The 21575-nt window shown below is 33.1% G+C and overlaps 1 protein-coding gene across 10 annotated transcripts in view; it reads left to right on the plus strand.

Annotated features, from left to right (window-relative positions):
* Positions 1–21575, plus strand: part of MAPK10 (mitogen-activated protein kinase 10) — a 342250-nt gene that overhangs the window by 258527 nt on the left and 62148 nt on the right. For 9 of the 10 annotated variants that reach the window (XM_032592947.1, XM_030313501.1, XM_030313497.1 and 6 more), the window contains 4 exons: positions 2558–2616; positions 3650–3788; positions 4479–4644; positions 7105–7176. In XM_032592947.1, the coding sequence (XP_032448838.1) occupies positions 2558–2616; positions 3650–3788; positions 4479–4644; positions 7105–7176 (436 nt within the window). Of the gene's footprint in view, positions 1–2557; positions 2617–3649; positions 3789–4478; positions 4645–7104; positions 7177–17125; positions 17198–21575 lie in introns of all 10 variants that reach the window. The other variant, XM_030313509.1, reaches the window with a different exon arrangement.

The raw sequence follows: 21575 nt of genomic DNA on the forward strand, positions 1-21575 counted from the left end.
TAGAAGTTCATGTTTATGATACCTAAAAAGAAGTTCCCAATTGAAAGGATTATCTGTAAATGGTTTTCTACCTGCTATCCCCCTTTTATGTGTGTATTTCCATGTGCATGTGTATATGTCTATGGAAATAAATATCTGGAACTTGTTCACTTGTGAAAGGAAGTTCACTTATGACCAAATGTAAATTCCACATTAGTACTTTTTTTAAAATGTTTATTTTATAGAGAGTGAGAGAGGGCATGAGCAGGGAAGGGGCAGAAAGAGGAAGACAGAGAATCCCAAGCAGGCTTTGCACTGACAGTGCAGAGCCTAACATGGGCTCAAACTCATGAACCATGAGATCATGACCTGAGCCGAAACCAAGAGTTGGACACTTAACCGACTGAGCCACCCAGGCGCCCCTCCACATGAGTGCTTGTAATATTAAGTAAAAGCAGTCAGAATGCAGAACTCTGTAAATGCTGTGGAAAGTAAAGTAAAACAGTGAAGAATCCCAACTAAATCTTTAATAATAGAGAAGAGAATCCATTTACAGAATGAATACCTAATTCTAGGAAATGATGGCTAATGTGATTGTGGAGCCATAACAAACATTAATTCGTATCTGCATTTTAATATGTCGGAATAAAGGAACTGAATCAGATTCCTGCGTGAAACTGTTGAACTAAAATGAAAATACCTGTGATAATATGTTTCTAAAGGGACAATTTTTAATTGGTTATTGTTAAGAATTAGAATTTACAAGGGAGCAAAGAAAGAACAGAGAGAAATCAAAGAAAATGAAGGTGATAAAGCAAGGGCATAGTAAAAGGGAAAATAAGAATTTTTCAAAACAGTTTTCATATATTTATTTTGGGAGAAAGAAGGAGAGAGAGCGAGCACCAGTGGGGGAGGAGCTGAGAGAGGAAAGAGAGAGAATCCCAATAGGCTCTGCACTGTCAGCACAGAGCCCAACACAGAGCTCCATTTCATGAACTGCAAGGTCATGACCTGAGCTGAAACCAACAGTCAGATGTTTAACTGACTGAGTGACTCAGGTGCCCCAGTGAAAATAAGAATTCATAGTGGGGAATTAACCTTTTAAAATAATCTTGATTTACTCAAAATTGTAATGCTATTTTCTAAATTAATTTTCAAATACCTAGATTATTTACCAGGTGATATGGGTTAGCATTTTTCCATATTTAAGGGTTGTTTGTGTGTGTTGTGTGTGTGTGTGTGTGTGTGCCCTGTGCACAATCTCTGATGTTTTTGTTTGACCAAATATCAAGATGAATTACTTTGCAAGACTGATAAAATACTAGAAAAACAAACCCACTGTATATGTTTGATGTACATACAATGACAGATATATCACACATTGTTTCAGCACACACTATCAGCATACAGAATAAGACACTTTCATCACAAGTTTCAAAGATATTTTGAAATAATTTTATTTCTATATGCATATTCCATAACCTAAAGAACCTAAGGTTCCTTTAGAAGAGATGATCATAGTTTTCTTAATATGTAATATATACATTTGTGTGTGGTGTGTGTGTGTATGAAAATATGCATTGTACTGTGAATTTTTTGTCAATAATTCCTCAACAAATGAAAACTACATGTGACCCAAAGCATTCTGTGGACTTGATCACATTTCTCAGATGTTTATAATCATTTTGTTTTGTTTCATTATTTCATATGTTTCTATACCACTTACAAAATTTACCAAAATTTATTAATTTGTAGTTTAAAGATGTTTAAATCTTAATCTTGTACTTATCCAGTTTTGTGAAATGGTTGCATCTATCCTGTGAGAAGATCGTTATCCCTATTTTTTATTTTTATGTCCCACTGACATTAGTAGAGAATATTTACTTATGCTAGAAGGTAAACTTCTTTGCTACCTAATATATAAAATAACCAAAGCCGGCAACAAAAAATTTAAGAGACAGAATTGCAGTAACTTTTAAAATACATTTTCCACTAAATTCATTATTGATATCATCCAGGATATTATACATTTCCCCAAACATATCAGTATAGCATTAGTTTAAATAGTATTTGTGTGTGAAATAGAAGCAAAAGAAACTAAAGTAGTAACACACAAAAAATCTTAAATTAGAGCACCGTCTTGTTCATTTGGAGGAAAACCATGACCTTGCTACATCTTGTTGGGTGTTTTGCTGCTGCCCATCTTTTTCTTACATGGCTTCCTTCCATTTTTGCTTAATTACATTACAACTCTATATTCTACCAAGGAGAATCACACTCTAAAGCATTTACACAATTATATATTTTCTCTGATTCTTCCTTCTGCCTAAGAATTTGAGCATTTTAATTGTATTTAACCCAAAGGCAGATATCATATATATGACCTTTCTGAGTACATTTTTCTATGTTCTGTGAAACAGTTCTAGAAGTTTTTTCCCAACTTTTCTATTGCTACCATAGCACTAGTGTGTGACTTTGAGTTGGATTAAATACTTGTTTCAGTATGCTTTTTAAATAATTCAATCTTTCCCTTTTTCTTTCTCTCTTTCCTCTGTCCCTTCTACTATTTCTTTTCCAGATTATTAGTTTATTAAATGTCTTCACACCCCAGAAAACACTGGAGGAGTTCCAGGATGTGTAAGTAACAAAACTCATGAAGGAAGGATGAGCATAGCACTTATATAACTCAAGGGAAATTGACATACATCAGTGGATGAAATCTCTTGTAGAGATTAAAGGGAAATAAGAGCTGACAGCAAATGAAAGGGATCCAGTGATAGAACAGAAGGTTCTGTTTCTGGTGTTCCTTCCTGGAAAGATACTTCTGCTTCTTTTTGGCCTTTTGGCACTTGTGCTTTGTTGTTCTATGTTCTTGGTTCAATCAGAGAAGATTTATTATTTATTATGTATTTTTTATTATTAATTGATTCTGTGAACTTTCTGGAATAAGTCTATTCACTTTGAGAAATATCAAGAAAAGGGATATGATAAAAATAATTTTTAAATCTTTATTTCTATTTTTTGTGGTGCCTTTGATTTTGTGCAAAAATAACCTATCTAGCAGAGGAGAGGAAGTAAATCTTAACACATTGTCTTGTTTGGCACAGATACATTGCATTTAATAGGAGATGCTATTTTTTTTTTTTTTTTTGAGGGAGTGAGAGTGTTTGTGCACATGCATGCATGAACAGGGGAGGGACAGAGGAAGAGGGAGAGGGAGAATCCTACACCGGCTCCCTGCCCAGTGCAGAGCCCAATGCGGGGCTCGATCTCACAAACCGTGAGATCATGACCTGAGCTGAAATCAAGATTTAGATACTTAACCAACTAAGCCACCCAGATGACCCCTGACTTTTTTTTTTTAAAGTTCTAATCATAATACTCAAGAAACAGTTCAGTGAATTCAGGGAAACGTGAGGACAAGATGAAGGTAGAAAATATATGGGTAGGAACCACACACTAATAAATGCTGCTTCTGCTGGTGACCTCGTGGTAGAGTTACCATGGCTAACATAGATGTAATACTTGGAAAGTTTTCATGTTCTCAATTCAATCAAAGGTAGAGCTGAGAAGTTTGGAAGACTTACAGATTTGGGAGAGGATTCTGACCTATTTGAAGGACTTCATGGATCTTGTGATTTGGGACTAACCTTGTGGATTTACTTCCCAGTTACTTAGTAATGGAACTGATGGATGCCAACTTGTGTCAGGTGATTCAGATGGAATTAGACCATGAGCGAATGTCTTACCTGCTATACCAAATGTTGTGTGGCATCAAGCACCTCCACTCTGCTGGAATTATTCACAGGGTAAGAATACATACTCCAGAATTATAATTAAAGTGCCTTTGGAGAAGAGAGAGAACAACTGTAGATTGTTTTCTTTATGTAGCGGGGGGTAGGTTGAATATAATGTACTTCCTCATTTCTTTGACTATAGAATTAGCACAAAGTCCACTAACGTACAGAAGAAAATTGTAGCTATACTTCAGTTGATTTCATTTAGCATTTTGTTTCAGCTCATTGAGAGTTGGCTTCTGAGAAGCCTCATGTTTTCTAGGCCCTTGATTGGCAGAGGTCATATGTGCAGCTGAAATAAGACCATTCATTTCCACAGTTTGTTGCTGGCAGTATAAAGACAGCTGCCTTGATTCACTCTTCTGTCAGGCCAAGAAATGAAAAATAAGCTGAAAGGTTTATGTTGCCATAAGGAAAAATCTAACAGATGACAATAAATGATATGTTATTTATTCTAAGAGCTCTTCCCAAGATGAGCCTAAACTGTAAAATTGATAGTACACTTCTCTTCTGGGTTTAATAAGTTTTTGAAGATACTTAACAATATATATAAAAAGCTAATCATTTGCTTTATATTGCGCTCTGTAGGCAAGGGGGGCCCTATCAATACTACTGCAAGACTGCCATATTGATTGAGTAGATAGAGATCATATGTTCCATTTGCTTCTGGCTTTTAATTTCTTCTCTTTTTCCTATTGTCAGGATTTAAAACCAAGTAACATTGTAGTCAAGTCTGATTGTACATTGAAAATCCTCGACTTTGGACTCGCCAGAACGGCAGGCACAAGTTTCATGATGACTCCTTATGTGGTTACCCGTTATTATAGAGCCCCTGAGGTTATTCTGGGAATGGGCTACAAGGAGAACGGTAAGGAGGCTTCTGCATAGCAGTCACAGAAACCATGAAGAAAATGTGCATATGTTTTAGATGGCCAAAGGCAGTGTTCTTTTTCATGCATATGAATGTATATTTTTAATAGGGTTGCCAGCTTTCATATTAAGAGGTGTTTAAAAACAGTACTAGGAAGAATCATTCATTAAAAATGTGAAGGATGTTTCTGAAAAGTAAGCTTTGCTGCAAGAACACTAAAATGTTATGGCTAAAAAGAATTGTGGATGGCATCTGAAAGCAGATACAGATTAGCACACATGCTGTAGATATTGAGAAAAAATGCTGTTTGGGTTGCAGCTCAACTCAGAGTTTTGAGTATGAAAACAAGAAGAAATCTGTCTGTTACAGTTAGCTATTTGGCTTTATGGCTTATCTTAGATTGATGGCTCTACTCCTAGGAGAAGACAAAAAGAGCCTTGGAGCAAGAATCTTTACAAATGCTCATTGGATAATCAATTTAGAATAATCCAAATTGTTCAAGTTAGGTAAGAGTCTCTTTAATGCTTTAAACTGCTCTGTAAGTAATATTTAGGATAGCAATTACCTAGTAATTCCAAATTCTGAATCATAGAGAGAGAAAATATTAAGTTTTATGTTACTTCTAGTATTCATGAACACTTCAAAAGAAAAAGTAGAATCCTCAAAATGTATTGCAATTTGATTTTATTAAAGGATTTATAAAATACCTATTAGAATGCATTGCAGTATATTATTTTGAAAAGAATATCTCTAATAAGTAATGTAGCATATTAAAAATATATATCCAATATATTTAGGAATTAAAATTCTTTTAAATTAAGATTATATATATATATATCCTAAATGTACATTTCATGCTTATTTTATGTTTTATTCTATTTAATTCCTAGCAGTCTATTTTTATAAGTTTTACAAAAATAATTATTTATATATTTTTATGTGCAGGTGCTACAGGGTACCTTTATGAAAATTCCCTGGTCACCAGTTTAAACAAATTTCTTTGTGTACTTCCACATTAGAAGAGAGCCAATACTTTTGTGCACTTGTGCAGAAGAAAGGGAAAAGTCAGCTCTTAGGAAGGTCAGGTTCACTTTGGTGAGCAGTGGCAGAATTGTTACTTTTTGACTCGGAAGAGGCAAATCTAGTCCTCTTCCCAAGGAATAATCTAACCACATCTAACTTCTTCGGAAAAGAAGACATTTGTAGACCTTTTTCACAGGTTACTTGTAAAACGTCAAAGGGGAATTAATTAAAAAATTCAAGAAATCAAGGATCTACAGAGGTCTGGCGTTAGGGGCTGCATTTGCCTATTGATGGTGTTCCAGATCTTTGCAGAACAAATGGCATGTAATTTCATCCATTTTCCGTCTCTCACTAGAAAAGGTTGCAAGTCACGTCCTTAGCTTTTCATTTCTCTAGATTTGTGAAGATGTAGCTAACACCCTTGTGCTGCCCTCTTGCATATGAGAGGAAGGTTATCATGCAGAAACACCCGCTTGTTCCTACATCAGGCATGCCTGGCTATCCTGTGCACCTAACCCTGCCTTCCTTCCCCAAGGAGCATTTCAGCCTAATGTCTTTGCCCCAAAGTTCCCTTGATCCTTACTAAAAAGCAAGTTGGAAGAGGGTAAAGATTGGTAAGAGAAGGTGAAGCATGTTTTGTTAACAACTAGGACAACTGAGAAATAAAGAAAACAAACAAATAAATAAAACAATTTTTAAACACCTTTAATACTTTTCTTCACTTTACTTCCAGATGACTCCTTTATATATGTGCTAATTGATCGTATCTTTATTTTTGAAATACTTCAAATAGAAACTAAAACTGATGTTTATTACAAGGATAACCTCTGAAGGAAAAACTGAGTCCTGAATACCAGGGATTCCAATACTTCTGCCTGTAAACAACGGTTCCTACCATTTCGTAGTTTCTTGGATGTGCTTGCATGTACCTTATTTTGAACCAACCAACCAACCAACCAATCAAACAAACAAACAAACAAACAAAACAAAGGGAACAAAAAAGCGGCTTTTGGTTGCCCTATTCCATGTAACTGAGTGTAATAGAAAATGGAAACAGCCACTCCTGTAGGTTGCTTAAGATTATTTTCTCTATATCCTGCAAATAATAAAAAACCTCTTGGTGGCTTTTAGCCGCCACCCACCATGGAGACACTTTTCGTTTATCTGCTGTTTTTCCATATCACCCTTTTATGGTACTACAGAGGCAATCTAAGGTACCCATAAAGTAATTTTTAAAAATTAATTTGAGTTCTCATGCTAAACATTGTTAATGTAATATTACAGTGCTGGTTTTAATTTTGGGGCAACTTTTGGGGGGAGACAAAAATTGTACCTTCTAATGAAACTGTTCTTTTTCCTCCTCCTTCAGAGATCAATGATCTTAGTTAACTTTACTTTCCTCCCTTTTCTTCACTTCCCTCTCTCCTGTTCTAGTGGATATATGGTCTGTGGGATGCATTATGGGAGAAATGGTTCGCCACAAAATCCTCTTTCCAGGAAGGGACTGTATCCTTGTACCTTTTGCTGCAGCTTTACCTGTTTTGTTCTCTCTCCCTTTAAACACATAATGATTTTACCAGGAGAGTAAAGATAGAAGCAAAAAGTTGGGTAAGTGGTGTATTTGTGATTTTAAAAAAAAGTGATGATTTATATAATCTGACCAGTACTGAAGATTACCTACTGCAATGATTTGTTTTAATTAAATTTTAATGGGCTTTTTTTCCTTTAAATTATTTTCTTGTTTGTAACTCAAAATAGCAATGCTATTTTTTCATAAATAATAGAGGTCACCAAATCCCAAATTATTAAAATATCTTTGTAACTAGCAAAAGAAGTCACTCTTTGCAAGTATTTTCCATCTTTTTCCTAAAATCATTGTATGCTTCTTCAACATTTAGGCATAATAATTTCTCTCCTTGTTTATATCCTAAGCTTCTGTCTATAGTTTCATTGAATTGAATTACTCTTGACACTATATCCAGTCTTAAATAGGTCAATATAGCATATCCCCCTTAAAACATGAACTTCCACGTTTAAAAACCATAATTGTTATTCAAATTGCCAGAGATCAGCTGGGTTTAATATAAGCTTCTCTTACTTGACTTGGAGATATGACTGAGACACAGATAATCGCTTTTCCAATGAAATTTAGAATTTTAAAAAGCAGTGTTTATTCAAGTTCTACCCTTGAGTTCTGGGCTAGATTACAATAGGAATTTCTTGGAGAAATATGTATGATTTAGAATTATTAAATGAGCTGATATATTTCTAAAATGACCCAAAGTTTACTCTCTAACAAAGTCACATATTAGTGTTTGTAATATATACATAATAAAGTTTACATATTAATAGAGAATATATTTTTATGCATATAGAAATACCCTGCTAACACACAATAGTGCAAATCTAAATACAACAACAATTTCCAGTTTTAACAGTGATAATGCAATATTGAGTTCAGTATATTATTATATATGAAATTGTTTTAGAAATTGGCAATAAACATGTGGTCCATAACTATTAAATATTATATTTGGTTAACAAGAAAGCTGTATTAAGGAACTCTTTTATTATGTAAGATTATGACTGATATTTAGTTGACTCAGTGAGAAGTTTATACCACTATGAGCACTCATTATGTAGATATTTATTTATTCTGCTGGATATTAGTAAGATATTCTCAAAATTCCAATAATAAGGCAAGAGTAATGACATCTTCTAGGACTATACTATCCAATAGGCAGCCACATGTGGCTATTCAGTATTTAAATTATGATGAGTCTGATTTGAAATATATTTTATACACAAAATGCATACTAGATTTTGAGGATATAAAAAGAAAGCATGTGAAACATCTCAATAATTTTTATATTGATTATTAAAATGATAATTCATTTTACTTTCATTTTATTTTAAATTATTTATATTTTGAGGATAAATTATATATCCAATGTAGTTGATGAGAACAATATTATAATTCACATTCATATTTAAATGTACTGGTTTCATATAAAAGTAGGATTGTGTGTATGTGTATGTGTTTTCGTCTTTGGAGTATATTTCAGACAAAAAAAGGGGAACTTCACAACAAAGTGAAGTTGCACAGCTACATCTTTATAATGCCCTAGTTAGTGGAAGATAAGTCACAAAATATCTCATTTCCACATGACATTGTTGTTATGGGTCACTTGATTTCCATGTGGCTTGGTGCTCTGAGATCTAATATAGCTCTCCAGGCATTTATCAGGATTGCTTTTCTCCTCTTTTACCAGTATTAAATTTAAAAGCCAATACAATTAGAAAAAGTCAAAACATTTTCTAACCCAAGATATCCTTCAGAAAAAGAAGCAAACAAAGATAATAGCACCATATTGATAATTCTGTATTCTTCCAATAATTATTTTCTTGGAGATCTTTTTTCCCTTTATTATAGTTTGTTTCAGGAAAATATTTGGAACTGACAGTAAATTGTGCTAAAATCAATACATAAAATATATATCCTTGATAAAAGTGATCCTAGAAATTGAATAAATTCCAACATAAAAATTTACATTATAAGGATTTGCATTCTGTATTCCTTTATCTCAGTGATGATCATATAAAATAATGGTCTTTGATAGCCTACTGCCCTATGTGATAATGAGCCTGCATACAGACCTAAAAGTCAATGGAAAAGTTACATGAAGACATTTATAGTGGAAAACATCTTGCTAAGTTAAATTTTACTTAAATATGAGTAAATAATTTACAGATAAAACGTGTTAGAAGAACTGCCATCTTTCTAGAAATGTTTCCATTTGTATTTAAATCCTTAGTTCATTTTACCTATAATTAAAATTATAATTTAATGTCTGAAGTCATGAAGACATTTAAAAATTAAACTAAACTGTAGTATCTCTATTAAACAGTGGATTACATGTGCTCTGTATTTTTGAGTGGAATTGTTTCATTAATCTTTACATGAAGTTATTATAATTTTATGATTAGAGTTTCCCACCAACAATTGAGAGATCAGAGCATTGAATTAACTTCACTAACCATGGTGATTAGATACACATTTGGGGGTTGATGGAGTAATTATGGAGAGAAGAATCTTACCAGTATTTTAGCATATTGAAAGAATCCAGCACTTACTGGAAGTAATATCAAAGCTTAGTATAGGCTAATTGACTACTTCTAAGATTTTTCAGAGACTTAAAAACAAAGCAATCATAAGTTCCTTTGACTTTCCCTTATAATTATTCAGAGTAATTTTTATTAAATTTCTCTGAGGCTGAAAAATTATATGGTAATATTCTATAATCATAATCATTATTCCCCTCTCTCCACAGAACTTTTTAACGTTCCTTGTCTTTATCTGAACCTATGACAAAAATAGTAAAACACCTTGACAAACTGGGAAATCTTATGAAATTATCATTGATGACTGAAGTTTTAGCTATATGCCTAAATTAAAACTGTATTTGCATTTTGAGAAACACTGTGTACATTTCTTGGCTATTGATATGATCCAGGTTATATCACAGGGTAGTTTCTTAATTATTTAAGTATTGGCAAAACAAATACATTACATACATACATACATATTTCCTTTTCTGTTAATTTGCTATTTTTTAATATCCAAAGGACCATTTATAAAATATTTGTTTTTAATGTATTAATAGTTTAATTATACAAACACATACTATTATATACTCAATTTTTATTACAGTGTTATGATTAAAACCTATTTAATAGCATATTTATTGACATAATATATAGTATTACTAAAAAGTCTTAGGCCCATGATAAATTTTGAGTTAGCAGTAAATATATGAGGTCCATTATTTTCTTTAAGAGTCCAACAATCATAAAAGAGGTTGTCAACGACTTTACATTTCATTCAGATTTTGTCTCTTTTAACAATAGTAGATAGTAAGGTTGATTTTTCTCATAATTTTTTTAAGGGATATTTAGTCACTGATTCCCTCACCCACCCCAAACCCCAAGCAGGGCATGCGGTGTTTTTGATTACTGAAGTCTCATAACACTGATAGAGTTTTCATATACTACAAATTCTTTCCTTAAGCCTACTTCTCTTAGATATATTCTTTTTACCTTTTTTCTTCCATTCTTCTTCAAATGGCCACACCTTCTTTGAGCAAGGCCTGTGAAGTCCTTCATCTAGAGTTCTTGGCCAGAGTTTCCTGGACCTACATGATATTAAAGATAGGCACACTGTATTCATTTGAAATTGCTAGACCTCAAGTATATTATCTCCAAATGATGCCAGATCTGATTGCTAAAATAGACCCCTTTGCTTTTCCCTATGAAGATATGAGAAATTCCAATTAGAATGAAAAGGATGTACATATAGACTTGCCAAGGAGCCAGGTTATTAAGGCACAGATAAATGATTTGCCAAAAGTGTATTTGAATAAATAAAGAAAACATCCTCAAACTTAATGAATGTCATATCTTTTCTAAATGTGAACATGAAAATTAGGAATAATGAAAGTAAAGTGAATAAAACTTAGAGGTTGTGGATGATACTCATCTAATGCAGATAGAGATTCTTAATCCTTCTTACCTCTTTGAAATAACCATGCTTACTTTCTAATAAACTTTTGCAACTAATACATTACTATAATCTTTTACCTAATATTGAGATGGTACAGTATTATCTCAAACAAGATATGGCTTATGATTTAAGTAAAGTTGCAATGTAAGACTTCAGCCATTTTTTCATACCCATAAGCAAATGGCAGATAATCATGAACATGAGAAAAAATAAGATGTTTCACCTTTATTTCTCTGTACGTACTTGTTTGAAAGAATCTATTCTCACCATTAGTTTTACTACTATTTGATTATTATTATACAACTATTTTATTGTTACTACTTTGAGAAAAATCTGAGTAAGACAGGAATCACTAGAGTCAGAGCTGGAGCTTGAGGTGGTCTGTAAAGATGGAAGGAGGACATAGTTACAGGGGGAAAATCTCTCACCCAGGAAGTTGAGACTAGGCCAGAGTCCACTAGAGGGCAGGATAAGGCATGAAGGTCATAAAAGGAGTTCAGAGAGATATATTGCAAGGGGGCAGCAAGTGAGGACAGACTTCCAGAAGGCAAGAAATTGAGGAGCTGGGCCTCCACTCCTTGATGTCTTGGAGAGGGGCTGCTGAGAGCCAGCATTCATAAAGCTCCTCTAGGACCTGGGACTAGGACTGCTCGGTCCCCCAGAGGCTCCCTGTCTCCCGGAAATGCATACAGACAGGTTTAAAAGCATGTTATTTTCCCCCTACCCCCCTACAGAGTTCTGTACATAGAGTTCTGTGAAATATTGAAGGGGAAGAACTACACAAATAATAAAACACATTCCTTAGTCATTACTGTGAAATTCTATTCAAATTGCCTTGGGCCCTGTTGGTCCTCAGGACAGAGTCCATGAGCAGTGTGTGGGACATTCTTTCTGCCTTCTGCAGTCAAATGAATGTCAAGTACGTACTGGAATAGGGCTCCAAGAACTGGCATCTAGTTCTGTTCACTTTGGTCATGTGACACCCCCTAAACTTTAATTTACTTTGTAAAATACTTCCCTTCCCTGTCTTACAGGATTGCTGTGGTGATAAAAACATTAGATGTTTACAAACAGACACATACTTCTAAATACCTTCAAAGATAAGAAACACAATTTTAAAAAATATTTTTATTTTTGAGAGAGAGAGAGAGAGAGGGAGAGCTCCAGCACAAGTGGAGGAGGGGCAGAGGAGGGGGGATGGAGGATCTGAAGCTGGCTCAGCGCTGACAGCACAGAGCCTGATGCAGGGCCCAAACTCATGAACCATGAGATCGTGACCTGAGCTGAAGTCAAACACTTAAGCAACTGAGCCACCCAGGGGCTCCAAGAAGTACAGTTTTTATGTTATAAAGTTAATTAGTTTGGAGACACTCCAGCCCAAATAACCTTCAAATTGAATTAGATAAACTATTAAAAATGAAAATAACTAAGAGGCTACCCAGAATAAAATTTCTCTCAAATGATGAGAAACCAAAATTATCTGTGAAATTTTGACAACAATGAAAAGAAAGAAAAAGTTTGCTACTTACTAAAATACTTTTGTAACTTGATGTACAGAATGAAGTGAGGATACTTACATTGGTGAGCATGTGAGACATTTGGAGCCAGCATTTACTATTTGTTGATTAGAACATGAAAAACTTAAAGAAAAAGACATTTTTTTTTCAAAATTAGGATATCTTTGAATTACTTATTTATATACACTACAGAATTACATGGATTTTGAAAGATGACATTTAAAATATTTTGGTACAGTAAAAAATTATTCAATCTTTTTATGGGAAATATCTTATAAGTCTTTTAGCCTATAGCTTGGTTTATGATTTAATATAAAGCTAAAGTCTTCTCCTTTATGATAAGTTTCAATGGCTTTTTTTCTGTTTTGTAAAAAAAGCCAGCCAGGAATACAAAATGTTTTAAATAATGGTTAAAAATTAATTATATTATGACACAGAAGTTATAAAACAAGAAAAGCAAGTTGAATGGGTAGACTCAAAGAAAAAATCTTGTTTTGATTTCTGAATATTTAGCGTTCTATAAATGTTATTTTTCTTATTCAGATTCACATGTGCAAAATATGTATGTTTCTTTAGTTTTTATAATTCCATCTTTTCACTGAAGTTTAAACCAATGTGCACTTGTTACATATATAAACGTATAACTTTTGAAACAAATTTTTCAAAGAAATGGTGCTGTCATATTAGAAAATTATATTAAATCTTCTTGCTATTATATTTTGAGGTATGCTTTACAAGAAAATTTATCAAAGCACATTTTCTGAATCCTATGCTAAGTGAAGAAATAGGTTAGGGAGAAAAGCAATGTGGTCTCACAATTGTGTTACCAGAGCCACAAAATCTCCTAGGTGGAAGACATTTACCAGGTTTCTGGATAGAAATTCACATAGTTCAAAAAATATTTCATTGTAGATTACAACCCAAGCCATTGGACAGAATGTGGAAATAGCAATATAATGCTTTCTTTATTTAGATTTAAGCTGCCAGGGCTTATGTTATATCATTTTTGTCTCTTGGCTAGAATAGAAAAGAGATAATTTAGCATAATCTAATGCCTGACAAATGATACAATGACACTTGAAATTTTCTCACTTAGATTTTCTCACCATAATTTAGTAAAACCAAAACTTACTTAACATCCCTTCTAGGGAAAGTGACTCAGTTTCTGAATGTCACAATTGCAAATGAATCTGCTTTCTGCCTATGGGAATACTGATGATGGGAGAGGAAATGTAATAAATCAGATTCATGAAAGCGCTGAGAATTCTAACTGGACAGCATTAGTGTATAAAACTCTTATGGAGACCCAAATACAGGCTGTCTCAGACAGCATCAAAATCCTACAGTAACTGAATTTGCTAATTTCTTCTCACGTCTATGTACAATCAGTATTCAATGGAATATCTTGAAAATATCATAAAATAATATAGTCTCCTTGATAAGTAGTTATGTATATTAGCTGAGGGAAGGCTTACCACCAACCCCCACTTCTCCGTTCCAACAAGATTTAGTATCAACTTCTTTTATTACCTATTTCCTGTTTTAGTTGTGATAAATAATTCACAAAATCTGATGCAAGGACTTTATCTTGAGAAATAATCGTATCTTCAGTGTATAAAAATCCATATAAATTCATGTGCATATATAATACTTTTGTAATTCATAGTAATAAAGCTTATCATTTCTAGACACAAAGCTTAGAACTTAGGTGGCATAAACATGGATAATCTGTAAGAATAATGAATAGCGAGTAAAGTTAAATGGGAATGGAAATTGGAAAAATCTCTACGGTATTGTTACTCAGAAAAGATACTTTAAAATAGAGAAAATAGAATTCATTATATTAATCGATAGTTCGTATCTAAAGTTTGTATCTCTGCGTTATTTTTATGACAAGCTTTATGGTCTATTAACTGTATTTTGGATTCTGACATAAAGATAAATTTCCAAAGATGGTCTTCTTTTACTTTGAAATATCTAGATATAGCAAAACCACACAAAGAAGAACTGGGAGATATACCAGTTATTGATACCAGTTATTAAACCAACAACTGTCTAGAACCACTTGAAACTGAAGCAACACAAGGACTTAAGATTCCATTTCGATCACCTGTTGTTACGGTTATTGCTGTTGTTTAAAGGCATATATGAGGAGGTGAAAAATCAAGGGATTTTAGTCTGAAAGATAAAAATTTGCCAGTTTTAGGAGAACAGTGGTCAAGGATCATAGGCTATATTAACATAATTTAAGATGGTTATTTAGATGAGGAAGCAGGGTAATTGCTATTTCAATAATGGAAAGAAGTTCCATAGAATCAGCTGTGATTAAGTATGTGGAATGCTTTTCCAAGTGGTTTTAAGAGTGAAAGGATCACCCAGTGAATGGTGGGTGATCCTTGGAAAGATTTCTTTATTACATCTAAATATAATATTAAATAAATATTAAATAAATAAACCTTTCCAGAATATATTTAATTACAGTATATAAGTCATACTTACCATGTACCAGGCAATGTAGAAGGATCTTTACCAGGCATAATCCTTTCAAGTCTTTTAAAAAATTCTACATGATAAATACTATTTACCATCTGCATTTTAGAGGATGAAATTTATATTTAGAGACTGAAGTAACTTGACCAAGGTAATAGAGTTAAAAGAGCAATGGAATTGGTTCTGCAGAAGAAAAAAAAAATGAGATAATATAGAAGAGATTTTTTTTGCATTAAATAAAAAATAAAAATAGATGTTTTCTAACTCCTAGATAGATACTCTCAGATTCTGTTTGTGGCAGAAGCCACTTTTTCCAAGTGTTTAAATGGATGCAGGCAAGAGAAAATCCTGCTTATTGAGTTTATTAGCTCTCTCTGTTTTTTTGTCTGTGTCTTCCACAATATCTATACAAATAGATATAATGTAAATAGCAACTTAGACTGGTCACTTTGGACAGTATGATAAGAATACTTGCAATTCCAAAACAAATTCATTTTCAGACACCTTTTTCTTTTTTTCTTTAATCAAAGATTCTCACAATACCAACCTCTTGTGAGATGGATAATTATCCATAATTACAAATGCATTAATGATAAAGGGATGCACAACTGTTTGCTCTATCTTTCCCTGATATTTTTGCATGTCACTTGCTTTCCTAAAATGGAAGCAAAACAAATTTGCTTCTCTTGGTATGCTTATCACCTTCAAATCTGTAACCATTTCTTTGCAGTGATCACTCCGTTTAGGTGTTAAGTCAAACAATGGAAACTTTGAGTTTAACCTGAGTGAGATTTTCACATTGGAAAGAATCTCATGAGGAATTCTTTTAGGTCACTGCCAAATTGCAAAATGTAATTTGAAGAGTAAGTGGAGCAAAATTATAGTGTACTGCTATTTTAATGCCCTTCCCTATTTGCTCCCCCTCATCATCCCTTATTCCTCTAGGTTATTTTCCCCCTTAAGAATGACCTATCTCTCCTTCTGACTTTTCAGTAGGAACACGTGAGTAACCAAGTATGGTTAAAGAAAGAGATTTTACTGTCTTGCTTCGCCTTTTCCCATTTTGCCCCTCCCTGTGTACCCTCTGTCCCGGCTTATGGGTTTTAAGTTCTGGATGATAACTGGCAATAGGAGAGAAACCATCATAATTTCACCTTGAATTCCAGGTTTCTTTGGATTCATAGTCTCAGCAGTGTCAGCACTTAAATCATGTTGTTGATTTCTTGTGGAACCATCCTGTTTTGAAAGCCAGTGTTTCTTACCATTATAAAGCAACCATGTGTATAAGAATAAGACAAGACTTCCTGTTTAGAAACATGCCCCTTTGATGGGAGTCAATGAAACCGAGCCAGCATATTTAGAAATATTCATTCTTGAACTGGCATTTTGCTTCTGGATATTTATTCATATTTATAAATAAGAGTAAATGTGTTTTGTAAAAGAAACCCTTTCTTTTGAGGTTGCTGGCAGCTCAGCTTTTTTTTTTCAAATATGGTATATGAAAGAATAAAAAAGAAACCAGTTTGCATGTTTCCCATATTAACACAATCTAGAATAATTTACAATACGAATAAGTAGGATTCTAGGAGATGAATGCAAATTAGACCTTTTAAATCAGAAACTAAATTAATCATTGAATTATAATTGCAAAGTAATATTATCATACATTAAGTAGTATTGAGTTAATTCAGTTGCATAGCAGAGAGGGCCCTGACTTGTGTTCTTCCCACTTCAATGTTTTAAAACACTAATGATCTTAAGACTGGCCTCTTAGCCAGTCAGTAAAAGGTCAGACCATTGCTCTATCGCATGAGTAACCAAGTGTTTTCATTTATTTGCTGTTCTATTCCTATCTTCTTGTTTATCTTCATTTCATTTTTGTTTTCAGTTGACATGTGGTCAGTAGGGTGCATCATGGGAGAAATGATAAAAGGTGCAGTGCTCTTTCCTGGCACTGATCGTATCCTTCTTAGCAGCCAGTGGTCTCTATGGGTATCTTTCTCAATCAGTTCCCTTTGGTCTCAAACACAACACTGCTGATGGTATATATTCACTGCCTTTGGTCCTAAGAGACTCCAATGTCAAATATTTACCAGCTGGCATCATGGTAGAGTAACCTTGCCTCCTAGCTAGATCTTATGGGGATAATACAGTATCAAATATGAAACATTCAGCATGCTTTCAAAAGGTCTGCCTTAAAATTCAGTCCTTTGAAACTTGTAACAGTGATATGCTCTTCTCTATTGTTTTTTTGTTGTAGATGTTTTAAAGTTAAGTTATATTCATAGCTAGATAATAAATGACAAAATATTTCAGCTTTAAGACTGGAGATTTATTCTTTGAAGAAATATTCGCTTGACATGGAAATCTTTTTTTTTTAATTTTTATGTTTATTTATTTTTGACAGACAGAGAGAGACAGAGCACAAATGGGGGAAGGGCAGAGAGAGAGGGAGATACAGAATCCCAAACAGGCTCCAGGCTCTGAGCTTTGACATGGAAATCTTTAATCAGTTAGATTTATTTTCACCCTCAAATACGATAGGTTTATTTTAACATATATTCATGCATGCATATGAGTTTCGTTTTAAGATTAACTTCTTTCAAAATTTTTTTCTGTCATTTACTTCATTTCTAGGAATAATAGATCCAATTCCTTGTTCTTATTTTGTCTACATTAACAAGTGCAAAAATTAAAACCTCATTAGTTAATAATGATTATATAAAATATCTGAAGAAACAAATTTCTATCAATTGAATAAGTAAATCTTCTGTTAGGATACCAGAGGCTCTGCAGCATTAAATAGATACAGACAATGTGTTATTAGCAATTGGGTGTATAATAATCTATTTCCTTAAGTTAAATATTTTCTTACACTCAAGTCACTTATAAAGATATTATGTCCTCATCAAACTGAGGATAAAACATCTGCTTATATGACCATGATTCAAAAATCAAATCAAATCTATAATAATGGGGTTTTAATGTATAATTAATAGAAACTTAGTTACTAATGCAGTGTATCCTAACGATATTATGATTAACTATTAGCTTTGGGGATTAACATATTACTTATATGGATGTATGTAGTTTCATATATATATTCTCTGTATGTATTAAAATACCAGTTTGGGAAATGACTGTGTTAGGCACTGAATTAATTTTTTTCAGTGAAAGAACTAGCCTAAAATGTTTTATTCAGTAAGAAATAAAGCTACACTGTTTTCCTCCTATTCTTTTTTCTAGTCTTAAATATGACACACATTATTTTTAAAGTTTTTCTATCTATATTGCAGTTTTGTCTTCTACATTATACATTTTATTAGATAACATCTATAAATTTGCCACATTCTTGTTTATGTAATTGCTGTTTAAAAATAAGTTGGCCTGATAAAAACTAAATTCCTTCAGATTTCTAAAAAAAAAAAAAAAACAGGGTTTCTTTAATTCCAAAGGATTTTAAACTTTACTTTGGTCTTTGGACATGAACACGAAACAGTTCTTAAGTTTTGGCTAATTTTAGGCATTTAATTGAAATGAACTCAATCTGTTGACTTTGTACTCTGCTTTTTCAGAAGTTCATTGTGGTAGAATAATCAATGACTGAAACAAATATTTCCCACCTCTAAATTAAAATGATTGATTTTCATTACTTTCCTTACATTTTCTATTTAAAGATCAAATCAGATTTCCACAACTGAGTTATTAAGTACAGATTAACAGTTCTTAGAATCCATTTCTTGGGAGAAGTTGCTTGGATATCATTTCTAACTTGGGTATTAAGATCCCTTATAAGTTTTTCATTCTTTCTCATTGCCAAGTAGTATTCCATTGTGTATATAAACCAATTTGACAATAAATTTTATAATAAAAATATCCCTTATAAGTAAAGCTTTAGGCTGCTACTAATGTTAAAGTCTCATATGAGATGCCCTTTCAATGCCTGGGCTTGGTATTTTTATATTGAGTTATTTCTGGATTTCTTCTTATAGGGATAACATTCCTGAAGGATAAATGCTATTTTCTAAAGTGGCCCCTCTGAGTGTAAGAGGTGGTCTTTTAATGATTTCAAACATGTTGCTTTAAGTTTAAATCAGTCTTTTTCAAGCAAACAAATTATGAACTGAATATCATAAACTCTTAAAATGCAAGACAAATTATTTTTTAAATTCTCTATTATTAGAAATAAGTTATCTGAAGAATAATAAAATTATGTCTAAGTTTATTAGCTAAATAGAACCTTTAAAATGGAGTTAGTAGTATACAATATGTATATTATACATCTATACAATCCATCATTAGAAGTCGTATTATTTTAAATTTTTTTTTCCAACGTTTTATTTTTATTTTTGGGACAGAGAGAGACAGAGCATGAACGGGGGAGGGGCAGAGAGAGAGGGAGACACAGAATCTGAAACAGGCCCCAGGCTCTGAGCCATGAGCCCAGAGCCCGACGCGGGGCTCGAACTCACGGACCGCGAGATCGTGACCTGGCTGAAGTCGGACGCTTAACCGACTGCGCCACCCAGGCGCCCCAGAAGTCGTATTATTTTAATCAACATATCCTCACTTATGTGAAGGCATTCTCAAAATAAATGCTAAAAGTCCTTGTGATAGGAGTCATACAAATCTTCTTCTTTTACAAATCAATTCAACAGCAAAACTTAAGATATTAATAAGGCCTTATACCCTTTACCTTTTATTTCTAAAAGAGTTCAACACATTATTTTTAGCATTGAGAAATTTAGATAGCTAAAAGCAGTTCTTTTTTTTTAATGTTTACTTTTGAGAGAGAGAGAGAGAGAGGCATGTGCGCTCACATGCAAGCGGGGGAGGGACAGAGAGAGAGGGGGACAGAGGATCTGAAGTAGGCTTTCTACTGACAGCGCAGAGCCCCATGTGGGGCTGGAACTCACTAACGGTGAGGTCATGACCTGATTTGAAGTAGGACACTTCACCGACTGAGTCACCCAGGCACCCCTAAAAGCAGTTCTTAAAATGTTGTATATTTACATGCCACTTAATTGTTAAATGTATTTTAATATATATTAATTGAATTTTATTCAAATCAAATGTTTTTAACTGTAGAAGAATCAGAACTCAACTACTGAGATGCTTCTGGGAAATCTAAAGAATTTCATCACAGCAGAAATATTTACTGTAAAAATTAAAAAAATATTTTATATTAAATGAGTGAATTAATATTAAATATATAGCTTTTGGATAAGATTAATAAAATGAACACATATATACTACCACTCAGATTAAAAAACAGAACTTTGAATGTCTTTGTGTGCTCTCCCCTGTCATTTCCTCCTTTCTCCCTGGAGGTCATCACATCCTAAATATATGTTTTTACAGTCTTCTTGACTTTCCTTATATTTTTTACCACAGGTATATTTATCCCTAAACAACATATGGTTTAGCTTTATGTGTTTTACATATGGCACAAGTCACATTATTTTTGCTACTTGTTTTTTTTGAAGTTAACATTGTAGTTTTGAGATTTTTTTCATGTTAATTCATCAGTTCATTTTCATTGCTGTAAAGTAGTCCAGTCTCTGAATATATTCATAGCTTCATTGTTTATAAAAGTAAAAGCAAAAACAAAAACTGGATAATCCAAAGCCTATTTGTAGGAGAGTAAATTCACTGGACTACTTTTATTTTTATAGTTCATGCATTTTTAGGTCTTAAGAATCCTTTGATGCCTTTATATTCTCTTGTAACTTTACTATGAATGTTTTAAAGTTTAATCTTTTACATTTAAGCCTTTAGTTCACTTGGAATTTATTTTTGTGTATGATGTTAAAGAGAGATCTAATTTATTTTATTTCAGTTTCACTTATTGACTAGCTTATTCTTTCTTTACTTGTCTATAATGCTGTCTCTCTCAAATTTCCACATATTGAGGGAAGGGGTATTCTGGGATGCTGGGCTCTATATTCTGTTCACTGGACTGTTTGTCTATTTTGTATCATTATTACCCTTTCTTAATACAAATGTTTATTGTGTACTTATATCAGGTAAGGTAAACCTCACCTTTATTGTTTTCTTCAGAAGTATCTTAGCTATTAATGAATTATTGATTTTCCATAAACATTTTAGAATTGGCTTGCTAAGATGTCTATTGGTATTTATACTGAAACTGTGTTAAGTCTATAGATCAATATGTGGAGAATTGGCTATTTAATTTTTTTTTAAATGTTTATTTATTTTTGAGATGGATACAGAGCACTAATGGGGGAGGGTCAGAGAGCGAGGGAGACACAGAATCTGAAACAGACTCCAGGCTCTGAGTTGTCAGCACAGAGCCCAACGCGGGGCTCGAACCCACC

This window comes from Lynx canadensis, chromosome B1, assembly GCF_007474595.2.
Source record: "Lynx canadensis isolate LIC74 chromosome B1, mLynCan4.pri.v2, whole genome shotgun sequence".
NCBI lineage: Eukaryota > Metazoa > Chordata > Mammalia > Carnivora > Felidae > Lynx > Lynx canadensis.